Below are 13,866 nucleotides of genomic sequence, written 5' to 3'. Positions count from 1 at the left end.
TAATATATAGTACAAATCTGATTTTAAGAGTTGATAAATGTCTTATAAATCATGAAAAAAATGTTTTTTAATTTCTAATCTCATTTATAAGAATTATATATAAAAAGGAAGAAATATTAGTAAAATAATCAATATTTAATATAATAATTAATATAAGTAAATAATATGGTTATCGTTATAGCACATAATAAGTTGGTCGAATCGATTTAGGCTAATTTAATCAAACTATCATGTTAATATTAACAAGAGTAAAAATAGTTATAATTAAAATAAAAACATTTATATTTAAAATTGTTAAATAAATATATTTATTATATATAATTTTTTTTATAATATTGATATCATCAATATAAACAGTTAAGATCCTAACCCATCTTTTAATTGGGTCAAGATCTAGTTTGAGTATGAATTAAAAACTATAAACTATAGGAGATTGAACAAGGTGTACGGTCAGGATTGACTGGGGTTTACAGCGCATGCGGCGTAGATTTGTGAAAGCGGTACAGGTTTGAGTCACGTGCTGTGGTCAGTGGGAGCACATGTGAAGAGACGAAAAGGTTGAAAATTTTAATGATAAGGGCTTCAGTTTCTTTGACTTTGTAAGGCTGTGGGCCCCTTATCCATAACCCACTTAACTAACTCTTACCTTCCTTCCCTCTTTCACTCCTCGATGCACCGCCACCGCCGCGCTCAGAATCACTTTTTCAATTACCCAAACATATGTGTCTCTATATATATAAAATAAATATATAATATTATATAATAAAATATTATTTTATTTATATATATTTATTATCCGATATAAAATAAGTATATATATAATTATTTTATTTTTATATATTTTACACCTATTTTATAATATAATTATATGTATTTATAATAATAACTTTTTTTGGTTATCAATGAGAATGCGTCATTTAAAAATAAGATAATATTCGATAATACGATAATACATAATCATATGATTAAATTTAGTGATTTACATTTTAAATATTATATAAAAATATTTTATATTTATATGATTTTTAATTACAAATGTCTAAAAAGTTTTAATATATGAATATGAAGAAAATATATTTTGTTTGATTTCATCCTAGTTGACCTTGAGTAAAATCTAGTTTGAGATTAGTATGAATATAAAAAACTAGCTTGAGATCAGCTTAGATTGACAACTTGAAGCTCCAATTTTTTTAATAATAATTTAATTTTAGATTCAATCGAAACTTGCTCAAACTTAAATGTTTAAATTGGTTTAGACTCGCTTTTTTTTTAAACTAAAGTCAATTTGATTTTTTGAGGTACAAAGGTATAACATTGAATTTTATCCATTTTTTGGTTGATCAAATCACCATTTGCCTAAAATAAATCAATTCATGCTTTTCTCGTAAGAAACCGGTAAAAATAATATTATGTATATATAATGATACAAATTTAGATATCAATGACGACAAGTTATTATATTATTGAGTATTATTTTATATTTAATTTAAAATTATCAAATTATACAGTGATACATTAATATTGATACTGAAATTGATATTTATTATAAATATAAACAACATTATAAAAAAAAAAAAAAAGGTTTGGGGCACACTTTAGTGTCCTTATGAGAATAAATTTCTCTATAGCCATCACATGTAATTGTCACAACAATAATTGAGTTCATGTGCTTGTTTTGAAGCATAGTCTTTTTCATGTTAATTTGGAAAATGTAAACTCACATGGGCATCAATGAAAGGGAAAGATGAAATTAACCCACAATCTTTTAATAACAAAGAAAGAATGTAGATCCAATCTTATCATTAATTGGCTTCCACCCATGTGCATTTTGTCCTCACATATTTGTCAATATAACAAATATCCTATCTTGTACACCCCAAGAGTGAATTTAAGGGTGGATTTGAGTTACACTACTACAGTTTTAAATTCATGTTCAATTAAAACAAGTTGAGTTTAAATTAGAGTTTTAACTTGATAATTCAATTTAAACTTAACTTATTTGTTTATTTAATGATATTATTTACTTTATTGATAATACTGTTTATTTCCTTGATAGCTTTTTAATGATATTATGCAGTAATTCGAATGAGTTTGAATTGATATATTATAAATTTAAATCGAATTTGAATCAATCCCTTTTTTGGTTTAATTTAATTCAAATATACCATTAAGTATGAATCAAAGACAAAAAGATAAAATATATCAAAGTGAAAAAAAAAAAGATAAACACTTGTAATAATACTTTTTTTTTAAAACTAATTTGAGGTTTAGGGTTTAATTTGAATGACAAATATAAAAATACCTCTACATATGTAAAATGGGATTTTACTTCTTGGTGTAATTGGATCAAACAGAATTAAAATTTTTTTTTTTCATGTAACCCTATAAAAAAAAAAAAAAGCTCCCATCATCTGAAAAACACATGGGTACCCACAAAATGCCCTTGAAATCTAGCATCCAAAGGTGTCATCCATTAGTAAAGAGACAGCTAATAATTGTCTTTCTTCAACATTCACACGCCTACTCTCCCTCCTTCATTCCCTTCTCCCTATTTATACTCTCACAACTAAAAACCTTTCTCACAACCAAACCCCTCTCCCCCCTACTTGGTTTTGTTTCTTTGTGCTATTTTGGTGGTCTCATTGTGGTCAATTTGAGAGAGGGGTTTGTTTGTATCAACCTAAAAGAAAGTCATTCATGGCTAAGTTTGCACCTATCTTCATCTTTGCTCTCATTGCCATTTCCATGCTTCAAACCTTGGTAAAAGAAACTAAGAACAAGAAACACCCTTTTGATTTTTTTTCCTTCACTACAAAAAGGCTCTTACTTTGATTCTTTTCTTAATGCAGGTGATGGCAGCTCGTGGCCAAGGAGGTCACCACTATGATCAGGCAACGATCTTTTCTTTTTCTTCTTCTTCTTGCTCATTCTTCTGGGCTCTCTTTTTTGCATAAACTAATGAAATGGGTGTATGATTTTTCTGTTTTTTTCTCCAGAAACATTATGGCCCTGGGAGTCTCAAAAGCTCCCGTAAGTTGCTGAAGTTTTTTTTTTTAATTTTTAATTTTTTACCCATCTCATTTATTTTTTACGAAGTGGTCCAATCTCGCTGACTGACGGTCAAGAAACTTTGATTGACCAGAATGTCCATCACAATGCACGAGGAGATGCAGCAAGACTCAATATCATAAACCATGCATGTTCTTCTGTCAGAAGTGTTGCAGAAAGTGCCTATGTGTGCCCCCAGGTTATTATGGTAACAAGCAAGTCTGCCCCTGCTACAACAACTGGAAGACCAAGGAGGGAGGCCCCAAGTGCCCTTAAACAAATAGTAATCAAAGCCATTGAAGCAACGATCTTTTTCTGGCTCTATTATATAAACTTAATGTATTTCTCTGTATTGTGGAAAAAGCCACTTCTTCAGGACTGGTTCCTTGAAATGTAAGCGGCTCATCTATCATATTATCAATGAAATTTCTTGTTCCGATATGCTTGTAATTTGGGTTTATGAGTACCAAATTTAGCAAGAACAGAAGCCATTTAAAAAGGGGGAAAACAAGAAGAATGGGCAACTAAATAATAGCGTTGTGGGGTTGGATAATGGACAAAGCATGAGCTTATGGAACCCTACATGTCCCCCAAATTTATGGGCGGCAGGTGGATTAAAAGATGAAGTCAAAATTGAGAATGTGATGCCTATAGAATTCTTTTTGGGCACCAATGTAGAGGCATTGTGGGGTAAATGAACCTGTTCACAGAATCTAACGTCCGGCTTATGCAAATCAAACTCTAGTTGAAATTCCAGTTCGATTGCTCTACTTGAGTTCGAGAATTTGCTTTCTATTAATCTTTTCAAACTCTGATGTTACAATACCCTTTCCAGTATTACTGTTTATCTCTTTTATATTATTATTTACCAACTTAAATTGAATATTTTAGATTCAAATTGAATTAGAATTAACTTTTATTTAGACTTTTTAGCTTGAATCGACCCTTACATATCAAAATTTTATCAATTTGATTTCAAAATTGAAGTATGCCAAGGTGGGCTTTAGAATTTTCCTTACTAATAAGGAAACGTTCTAGGGTAAATAACATATTTACAAGGTAGATTTGGGTTAAGTCGATTCGGGTAATTCTAAGTTTGAGGGTTCACTTACTGTTTATATATCTGTGGCATCACTATTCACAATTCTGGCATAACTAATAATCTCTTTGCTATTATTGTTTATTGATTCGAATTGGATGTTCTAGATTTATATTGAACTTGAAATAACCCTTTTTTGGGGCCAACTTGGATCCACCCATAACTGTTAAAACTTAATCGATTTAACTTCAAAGTTTTGAGAATGTCGTAAGCAATGAACTTGATCAGCATCTCTTTTTATGATTAACTCTTTACATTTTAGCAGAAGCAAAGGTTTTCACAGAGAAATGTCAACGGAGGCTTCAGATTTTGCCTTTTCTTTATGAAAAGCTTGTTCATTACCAGGCATTTACTATTAGTTTGTTGGCTATTCTGATCTACCTTCCATATCAGAAGTCGCACAACTAACTTCATTAATGTTGATTCAAAACAGCATTGTGGCAGAAACTGGCAATAAATTTTATCCTGCACTATTGTCCACCCTTATAGTACCATCACTCAGCCATTCTTGCCATGACATTTAATTCAAATCTATCTCTTCATGGTAATTTAATGTGAATGTGTCAAAGTCACATTCCATAGAGATAAGGCCACCCTTAACAACAATGCACATCTCACGTCAACAAAATACATAATAGCTATTGAGTATGAACTGGATTTCATGTCGCTGAATAATGATATGACAAAATTAGTTAAATAATATATAAATTCCTGAACTATTAAAACAAAATAATATTTATTGGATAAAGAGAACAACCTTATGTATAGTCATGAAAATAGGTATAGATTCAAACACAAGGTAAAACAAAGGTCCAGCACAACAAAGAAAACTGGTAGATGTTCAAGACATAAGTATAGATATTTAGTTGTTGCCTTGAGGCCTCAGTCTTGCCAGACTGTTCCTGAGTTTTGACAGGAGGGGACGAGCTTCAATTTCGTCGTCGTCGAGCTGCCGATGATCAGCTGCAGCACTTTGGTTTTCAAACTCTATTGCAATGACTACTTCTGCAGGAGTTTCTGTGTTCTCAGATGTTGCCTCCTAATTACAAAGTTATATTAAGTTACTACTAAAAAACAATTAATACTAATCAGAAAAAGAAAGAAAAATTACCACAGGATTCTGGCCTTGACATTGATAGAGATGGTTGCCTTGCGAGCTTTCTCTTGTGACAAAGTTCCTGATTGATGACCCCTCTGGGTGAACTTCAGTCTCTGAAACTACCTCAGGTTCAATGGCTTTGCCTTGGCGCTGCTGATGATCAGCCGTTTCGTTTTGTACTCCTGAGTCCACTTCAATGGCCACCTCTGGCCTTTCAGTGTTTCCAGGTGTTGTTTCCTAATCACAAAGTTACATACATTGTGTCATGAAGTTCTAGCATAAAACAATACTAGAAATTGGAAATTAGGGGTGGAATCAAAACAGAGCTGGCTACGCTCAAATTAGCATTTGGCTTTATTCAAATAGAATTCGAATTAGAGTTTCAGTTCAATAATTTAATTCAAGTTCGGTTTAAATCCTATTCCGATATTATTGTCTCATCAACGTCACTATTCTTTCTGTCTGGAAACACTATTCATACCACGCCCGTGACACTATTTTGGGATAGACTCAAATTCGAGCTAGTTTGGGCCAAACATGAGTTACCCTATGTTCGAGTTTGGTTCGGTTGGAATCCAATAATAAAAAAGTTACTAATAAGAAAAAGAAAGGTAATTACTTCAGGTTGCAGGCGTTCCCAAGGACAGAAATAGAGCAGAAATGCCATTACATAGGAAGGCAGCAGGAATGCCATAGCGAGCTGTTGAATTGACCCCATGAAAACATGTTATCTCATTAGTAAAACTAAATCAATTTCAAAATCAATACCATATCTGTGAAAAATTGCATCTGAAATTTGTTCTTACATGGAAAATGCCACTGGTATCAAGTTTTTCACGAGGGTGTGAACCAGCAACAACATCCTTGACAATTACCAGCACCGTCATCATCTGCAAAATTATCTCATGAATCATATGACACACAAAATGGCATAAAGAAAAGCGAAAATTTGCAGAAGGGCACTTACCATTAAATTGTAGCAAAAGAGCAGAGTTTGCAGCTTGTAAATACAGAAAAGGAAACGGTTAGTATGGCAAAATTTATCCCGACTGAATTCCCTGAGAATAATTTATTTAAAACTTACTAATATGAAGGTGCCGCAGCATCTTTTAGTCTGAGTTAGTACTTCATCAGTCTGGGGCTGTTCCACAGGCTCCGGTTCCAGTAGTGCTTGTTGCTGAAGTATTGCTTGTGTGAACACTAATATTCTTGGACCTGGTGCAATGGAGTCACTGCAAGACATGCAGCTAAATGATTCAATATTAATACGCATAACCAGCTGCGACTTTATGCATTGAGGGCGTAACAAGACTTGCCTTAAATCTAATGGAGGTGGTGGAGCTCTATAGCCAGGCTTATAACGCTGCATAGAAGCAGAGGAAGAGGAAGATTACTGTATGTTTCATTGCATGCATAAAAATAAGAGATGGATCGAGAAATATACCTGGCTACAGATTTCACAGGTGATACTACGCTTCGCGCTGCACCATTTCTGAACACACTTCCTGTGGGCATACTGAGGAAAAATAAATTGACAAAGAATCAGTGTTTGCAGATAAATAGTCTGAAAACTTTAAATACGGTAAGAATAAGTAATGAGAAAAAGAAAAAATTATAATAATATTTTATGTATAAATAATTCAATATTAATAGATATAAACAAAATGACTTGATCTTGGGTTAGAATTTTACCCAAACAAGCCGAATTTGAATTGGGGTAGCCTTAGCCCAAGTTTCAGTCAAGTTAGTTTAAATAAAACAAATCACCAAAAAGTAATAGATAATTTCTATCTTCTCCTATAATTTTTTTTTTTACGAGTTTTTTTATACCAATTTTTTTCTTCATCGGCAATTCTTATTATTTTTGGGTGTTTTTGAACATCCTACTGTGCCATCTTGTTGCAATTTAAATTGAATTTTTTTGGATTTGAGTCAACCTTTATTTAATTTTAATTTAACTTAAATTTAAACTGTTATATTATTATATGATTAAATTTAAATTATAAATAAAAATAAATAATTAAATTACTCAATACACCAATTTATTTATACCCGTTAATAATTTTCGGTCTCCACATTGTTATTACACCGAAAAAATTGACTTATTGAATATTATGCCAACAATATTACTGTCATCATATCATATACCTGGATAGTTCCTTTACACGCACAAGGCGCCTCCATTTTTCGGATGAAATCTTCCTCTTGGCAAAACCGGCATTCAGCTTTCCGGCCTAACACCTGTTCTTCATCCGGCAATTCAAAGTAATCGTCTATGACAACCGAAACCAAACCGGACTGCTTCATATGTTGCTTGGAGCTGCCTTCATCATAGGGCACTGCAACATCACCATGAATAGGAGAATCAGACTTTGACACCATTGATCCCAACTTTGAAGCTGCCACAAGGCGGTCGCCGTTCAGAAGAAGTTGATCGGAATTCATTCTTCCAACCTGGATCAAAAAATATAGATGAACTTATTAGCACGTTAAAATATATAAACATGCACTCAAGCAAAATGAGATTTGATAATAAGATTTAAAATGTTAGATCTATCTACGAACTTTGAGATAAAATTAAGAAAAGTCAAAAATTAAATAAAAGTAAAGTATAAAATATCAATTAAGAAATCCTGAAATTTAAGAGAGGTATTTGTGAAATTTAGAGAATTATATGAATATTTTTTATATATTAAACTAAAAAAATTTCACAGTCAAAGAATCAGTTGAATCGTTTGTCCTTTAGATCTACTACTGATGCTCAAAATCTAACCATTTAAATATCTAAGGAATATACATAAAAAAAAATAAACTGATGAGATTTTAAAATAATGTTTAGTGATTTATTATGATTTGTTTGACTTAAAATTAAATTATTTGTCTATTCAATAATACTGTTTATCTAACAAGTGATATTGTTCATTTATAGAAAACTTTTTGATGATCATGTGTACCGGTTTGAACGAACTTAAACTGGGTTTCATACAAAAGTTTTCTTAGAGATCTAATCAATTGAACAAGTTAGATCCAGATAGCTCAATTAGTGAATTAATATGAACTTTGAAACTCTAATGCATTGCGTGCACGAACTCCATGAAACCCTCGAATTAATTGAAGCATACAAATGAAACCTGAAAACAATCAAAACACTTCGCAAAATTCAATGAACAAGAGAGCTAGAGTAGTAATACTTATCAGTCGTCTTCTTTCTTCTTCTTCTCTTGGATTAATGAATGTTTTTGCATGTGCGCAGATTAATGGAGCCTGAGACCGTCTTATACATCAGAGTTGAATTAAGAATGTAACTGAAGGTGTAAGATTATGACACGTAATGGGGGCTAATTGGGGCTGTTTCTGCCACATTATTACTCTTTTGGAAGTTCTTTCTTTTTGCTAATGTTGCGGTTTTGCCTCTTTGGAACTTTCCTTTGTGAATTCTCTCTTCTCTCCTTCCATCATCTCATATAATTAACCTGGTTTCGAAACAAATTCAATCTACTCTCGAAGTTCTAATAATGAATATTAATTTATATATTAATAATGATTCAAAATTATTCAATAAACATAATGACATGTTAATTTTAATATATAAATTAATATTTATTATTTGATATTTACTGTGGTTTACGATAAAATAATAAACTATTATTTGATAAACTTTTTCTTGTTTACGTAATTTTTGTAACTATGGAAAATGACTTGAAAATGATAGAATTGTATTTAGAAATATCCATGAATTTTTTTACCTAATAACAAGAAGAAAATGACGTAGTTAAATATTTGTTTAAAATAAATTTAACGGAATTCATCTAATGAACTAGTTTGTCATATTGAAAAACGACAATATACTATAATACGACAAACTCATTGATGAGATTCTTGAGTGCGGACAAAAATTTAAATACCCGAGTTGCGACAATAATTTACTTTTTACCTTAATAATTATAATAGGACATGAAGTTAGATTTACAAATTGTTGTGTGTATTAACATTAACAAAAATTCATTATAATTAAAGAAATCTTTCAATATGCAAAATGAAATGTTTTTTTTTATTTCCATAATTGCAGATTTTAGTAGATTTTGCCATAAATGTAGTGAAAATTTCTTTGATTAAAAAAAAAAAACTATTTTATATTAACTATTTATTTATCTATTTAATTTAAAATGAAAAATGGGTCTGTATCCACAAGAGAAGCCCATAAAAGTATAATGGGCCTGAGCCCAAACAAGAGCAACCCATAAACTGCCGATAAGTTAGCCCCTTTAAATTTCTGATTAAATTTTCATATTCCCGCCAAACGCCTCGCCCAAATTTTAAAACAAAACATCGAGATTTATTTTTTAGTTGCTTTTCTATTCTCCGGTGAAGGGTGGCTGAGTTGACTCAGGAAAATGGTGATGGGATTGACAGATGACCAGTTCATGAGAGAGTCGAGAAATGACCTAGGGTCTTCATTAAAGAAATGGTCATGCAAACTTCAAATTTTACATTGGTAAACAAATGTCAAAATATGAAATAAGTGTATTGATTTTTTTTGCGGAAGACTGAGTTCTAAAAGTGTCTGTTTGAACATGTCTTATATATAAGGATAATGATTTTGGTGATACATTATTATTGTCTTTATGTTGATGATTTGATCTTTACAGACAATAATTTTATAGTGATTGAAGATTCTAAGAAATTCATGTTACAGGAGTTTGAAATAATAGATATTGGTTTAATGTCATTTTTGATGGGAATAAAAATAATTCAAAGCAATGATGAAATATTATCTACCAAAAGAGTTATGCTACTGAACTTCTAAAGAAGTTTCGTATGTATGAGTATAATCCTATACAAACTCTTGTGGAGGTTGAAACTAAATTGTGAAAAGAAGGAGATGAAACATGTGTTGACTTAAACTATTTTAAACATATCGTTGGGGGTTTGAGAAACCTTACATGCAGCAGACTTGAAATTTCGAATGTTGTAGGGTTAATTAACAAGTTTCTAGAATCCCCTTGTCAATCTTATATGCAAGTCGCCAAAAGAATGCTATATTTATTATGAGTACTTGTGACCATCACCTATTTTATTTTTCATCTAACAATTGTGTTCTTGTAGGCTATTCTGATAGTGACTGAGGTGGAGATATAGATGATCATAGAAGTACTTCTGAGTGCTTTTAATTTTGGTGGTACTGCTTGTTCATGTTCATCAAAGAATTAGTCTATTGCCACGATGTCAACCTGTGAAACAGAGTGTGTAGCTATTGCCTCAAGTGCGTGCTAAGCAATTTGGCTGCAAAACTTAATGAATCAATTTATGTTCCCATTGAACGACCCATTAAGATTTTTGTTGAAATCAACTTGGCAAAGAACCCAGTCACACATGGAAGGAGCAACAACATCGACACTAGCTTTCATTTTTTCAAAAATTAGGGTTAAAAGAAGAAGATTGAGTTGGAGTATTGCAAGTCAAAAAATCAAGTGGCTAACATCGTCACTAAACCTTTAAAATATGAAACCTTTATTAAGTTGAAACGTTTATTACGAGTGACAAAATTATTAAATCAGACTTCAAGGGGTAAATGTTGGTTGTTAGCCTAACATCTCTATTTAGTGTCACAATTGTACTACTCATCTGATCTTTAGGTAATAACTATTAATGATATATTATTAGGAATTTAGTTGTGGTGTGACTTATTAAATAATCCACTTAGCCATTTGTTTTAAGTGTGTTATTTTTTCTTCTAGTTAAACAATAGAAATCACTTTATTTTTTCTCCATCTTATCTTACTTAATTATTAGTGATTTTCATTTGTTAGTAACATTCGAGAATGATATGAAAATGTGAGATTCTAAACTGTGAAAAATTATATTTTTAAAATAGATAATACCTAAATAAAAATTGAATGATTGGACGGGACTGTTCAATTTTATATTAAATAGAACACCCATATATGTAGTCATGAAGATAGGTCTAGATTCAGAGAAGGTAAAACAAAGGTCGAACACAACAGCTAGATGTTCAAGACATAAGCATGCATATTTATTTAGTTGTTGTCTTGAGACCTTTCTCTTGCCAGACTGTTTCTGAGTTTTGACGGGAGGGGACGAGCTTCAACTTCGTCGTCGTCGAGCTGCCGATAATCAGCTGCAGCATTTTGGTTTTCGAACTCTATCGCAATGACTACTGCAGGCGTTTCTGTGTTCTCAGATGTTGCCTCCTAATCACAAAGTTATATGTTGACATTAAGTTACCACTAAAAAAACAATTAATACTAACCAGAAAAAAGAAAGAAAAATTACCGCAGGATTCTGGCCTTGACATTTGCCTTGAGACCTTTCTCTTGTGACAATATTCCCGATTGATGACCCAACTGGGTGAACTTCAGTCTCTGAAACTATCTCTGGTTCAACAACGTCGTCTTGGAGCTGATGATGATCAGCCGCTTCATTTTGTTCTCCTGAGTCCACCGCAATGGCTACTTCTGGCGTTTCAGTGTTTCCAGGTGTTGTTTCCTAATCACAAATTTCAATAAATTGTGTCACGAAATTCTATTATTTTGCGATGCTAGAAATTGGAAATTAGGGGTGAAATCAAAACCGGGCTAGCTCTGCTTAAATTAACATACAATTTGATTTGACTCAAATTGGATTTAAGTTAAAGTATCAATTTAATAGTTTAACTTAAGTTCGATTCAAATCTCTCTGACGATCTTGTCTCATTGTTGGCAAAACTATTTGTGAGCCAATTTAACTTGAATTAATATTTTATTTGATTTAAATTGAATAAAAGTTGATGTTTTAATTTTGTTGTTTAACTTGAATCCTCCTTTAGTGGTATTGTATATTAATAATATTATTTATTTTGACAGTGATAACATATATTTATCCCACCGATAATCTTTGATCTAACTAATTCGATTGAAATTTGAACTTAAACTAGTGATTTAGGATTTAAGTTGAACTTGAGTTAGCCTATGTTCGAGCTTAATCTGGCTCGAATCAAGCAATCAATATGTTACTAATAAGAAAAAGAAAGAAAGGTAATTACTTCAGGTTTCGAGCGTACACAGCTAGGGCAATAGAGCGGAATTGCTATTACAAAGGAAGGCAGCAAGAATCCCATAGCGAGCTGTTGAATCAACACCATGAGAAGATGTTACCTCATCTGTAAAACTAAATTAATCTCAAAATAAATACCATATCTGTGAAAAATTGCATCTGAAATTTGTTCATACCTCGAAAATGGCAGTGGCAAGTTTTTCATGAGGGTGTGGACCATCAAGAACATTCTTGACAATTACCAGCACTGTCAGCATCTGCAAAATTAGCTTATGTATCATATATGTGACGCACAAAATGGCATAAAGAAAAGTGCAATTTTGCAGAAGGGCACTTACCATTAAATTGCCGCAAAAGAACAAAGTTTGCAGCTTTTAAATACAGCAAAGGAAATGGTCAGCCTGGTAAAATTTGTCCCAACTGAATTAGCTGAGAATAATTTATTTAAAACTTACATATTTGAAGATCTTGCAGCATGTTTTAGCCCGAGTTAGTACTTCATCAATCTGGGGCTGTTCCACTGGCTCAGATTCCACGATTGGTCGTTGCTGCAGTGTTGCTTGTGTGAACATTAATACTCTTGGAGCTGCATCAGTTGATTCACTGCAAGACATGCAGTTAAATGATTCAATATGCGTAACCGGCTGCGACTTTATGCATTGTGGCCACAACAAAACTTGCCTGAAATCTGATGGAGGACCAGCATTGCGAGGGGCGGAAGGTGGCGGAGCTGTATAGCCAGGCTTGTATTGCTGCATGGAAACACAGGAAGAGGAAGATTACTGTATATTTCATCCATGTAGCATGGAAACAAAGACACCGAAATGTGGAAGCGGGAATGTTAAACTGGAAAATGTATAAATATAAAAAATATGAGAATTTTTTTTATAAATACTGAAGTTTATATGAAAAATGTAATTTGTACTTTTTTAAAATATAATTTCTTTTTAGTATCAATTTGTTCTATTAATAGATAACCAAATAAACAGTATAAACAGTTGGAAAAGTGAAAGATGAAGTGGAAATGAGTTTTAACACATTAGAGAGAAAAAAGTTTTAAATGTCGCAAAGGAGGGAAGATTAAATTAGAGTTAGGGTTTGAAATTATAAAGGAGGGTGATTCATAAAATCAATTTTTAATCTATTAACAAACAAGGAAAATAAATACGTTTCAAATTTTATTATATTCTGAAACTAATAGTTTCATAAAGTGTTTCGGAAACGGAAACATTTTTGAAACGGAAACTCACCATGGGGTAAGTTTCTATGATTCCCCTGCATTTCATTGCATGCATAAAATATGAAATCGATAGACAAATATACCTGACTACAGATCTCACAGTTGATACTACGCTTCGTGTTGCACCATTTCTGAACACACTTCCTGTGGGCATACTGAAGAAAAAGAAATTGACAAAGAATCAAGTGTTTTCAGATAAATAGCCTGAAAACTTTGAATACAGTTAGAATAAGATATGAGAAAACTTTTAAAAAAGGAAAATTGTGGCTTATAGGAATACATCAAATCGCTAATTAATTTGGATATAAAATTTACAATAATACTTTA

General features: G+C 31.9%; 2 protein-coding genes across 2 annotated transcripts; one reads left to right on the top strand and one right to left on the bottom strand.

The window, feature by feature from the left end:
* Nucleotides 1-2,572: 2,572 nt before the first annotated feature.
* On the top strand, nucleotides 2,573-3,489 carry LOC123197394 (gibberellin-regulated protein 4). Its single transcript, XM_044611681.1, has 4 exons — nucleotides 2,573-2,760; nucleotides 2,850-2,891; nucleotides 2,997-3,030; nucleotides 3,143-3,489. Exons 1-4 carry the CDS (start codon nucleotides 2,698-2,700, stop codon nucleotides 3,322-3,324), a joined length of 321 nt encoding a protein of 106 aa, XP_044467616.1. The 5' UTR covers nucleotides 2,573-2,697; the 3' UTR covers nucleotides 3,325-3,489.
* Nucleotides 3,490-4,859: 1,370 nt separating this feature from the next.
* LOC123198293 lies at nucleotides 4,860-8,497 on the bottom strand. The gene is made up of 10 exons (XM_044612981.1): nucleotides 8,438-8,497; nucleotides 7,395-7,700; nucleotides 6,691-6,762; nucleotides 6,563-6,609; nucleotides 6,331-6,478; nucleotides 6,214-6,246; nucleotides 6,053-6,136; nucleotides 5,866-5,946; nucleotides 5,259-5,483; nucleotides 4,860-5,186 (listed from the first exon to the last, which is right to left on the bottom strand). Exons 2-10 carry the CDS (start codon nucleotides 7,689-7,691, stop codon nucleotides 5,010-5,012), a joined length of 1,164 nt encoding a protein of 387 aa, XP_044468916.1. The 5' UTR covers nucleotides 7,692-7,700; nucleotides 8,438-8,497; the 3' UTR covers nucleotides 4,860-5,009.
* Nucleotides 8,498-13,866: the final 5,369 nt, after the last annotated feature.

The sequence above is a fragment of the Mangifera indica genome, chromosome 15 (genome assembly GCF_011075055.1).
Source record: "Mangifera indica cultivar Alphonso chromosome 15, CATAS_Mindica_2.1, whole genome shotgun sequence".
Taxonomy (NCBI): Eukaryota; Viridiplantae; Streptophyta; class Magnoliopsida; order Sapindales; family Anacardiaceae; genus Mangifera; species Mangifera indica.
Note: the sequence above shows the minus strand (reverse complement) of the source record. Positions and strands in the feature narration are given on the sequence as shown.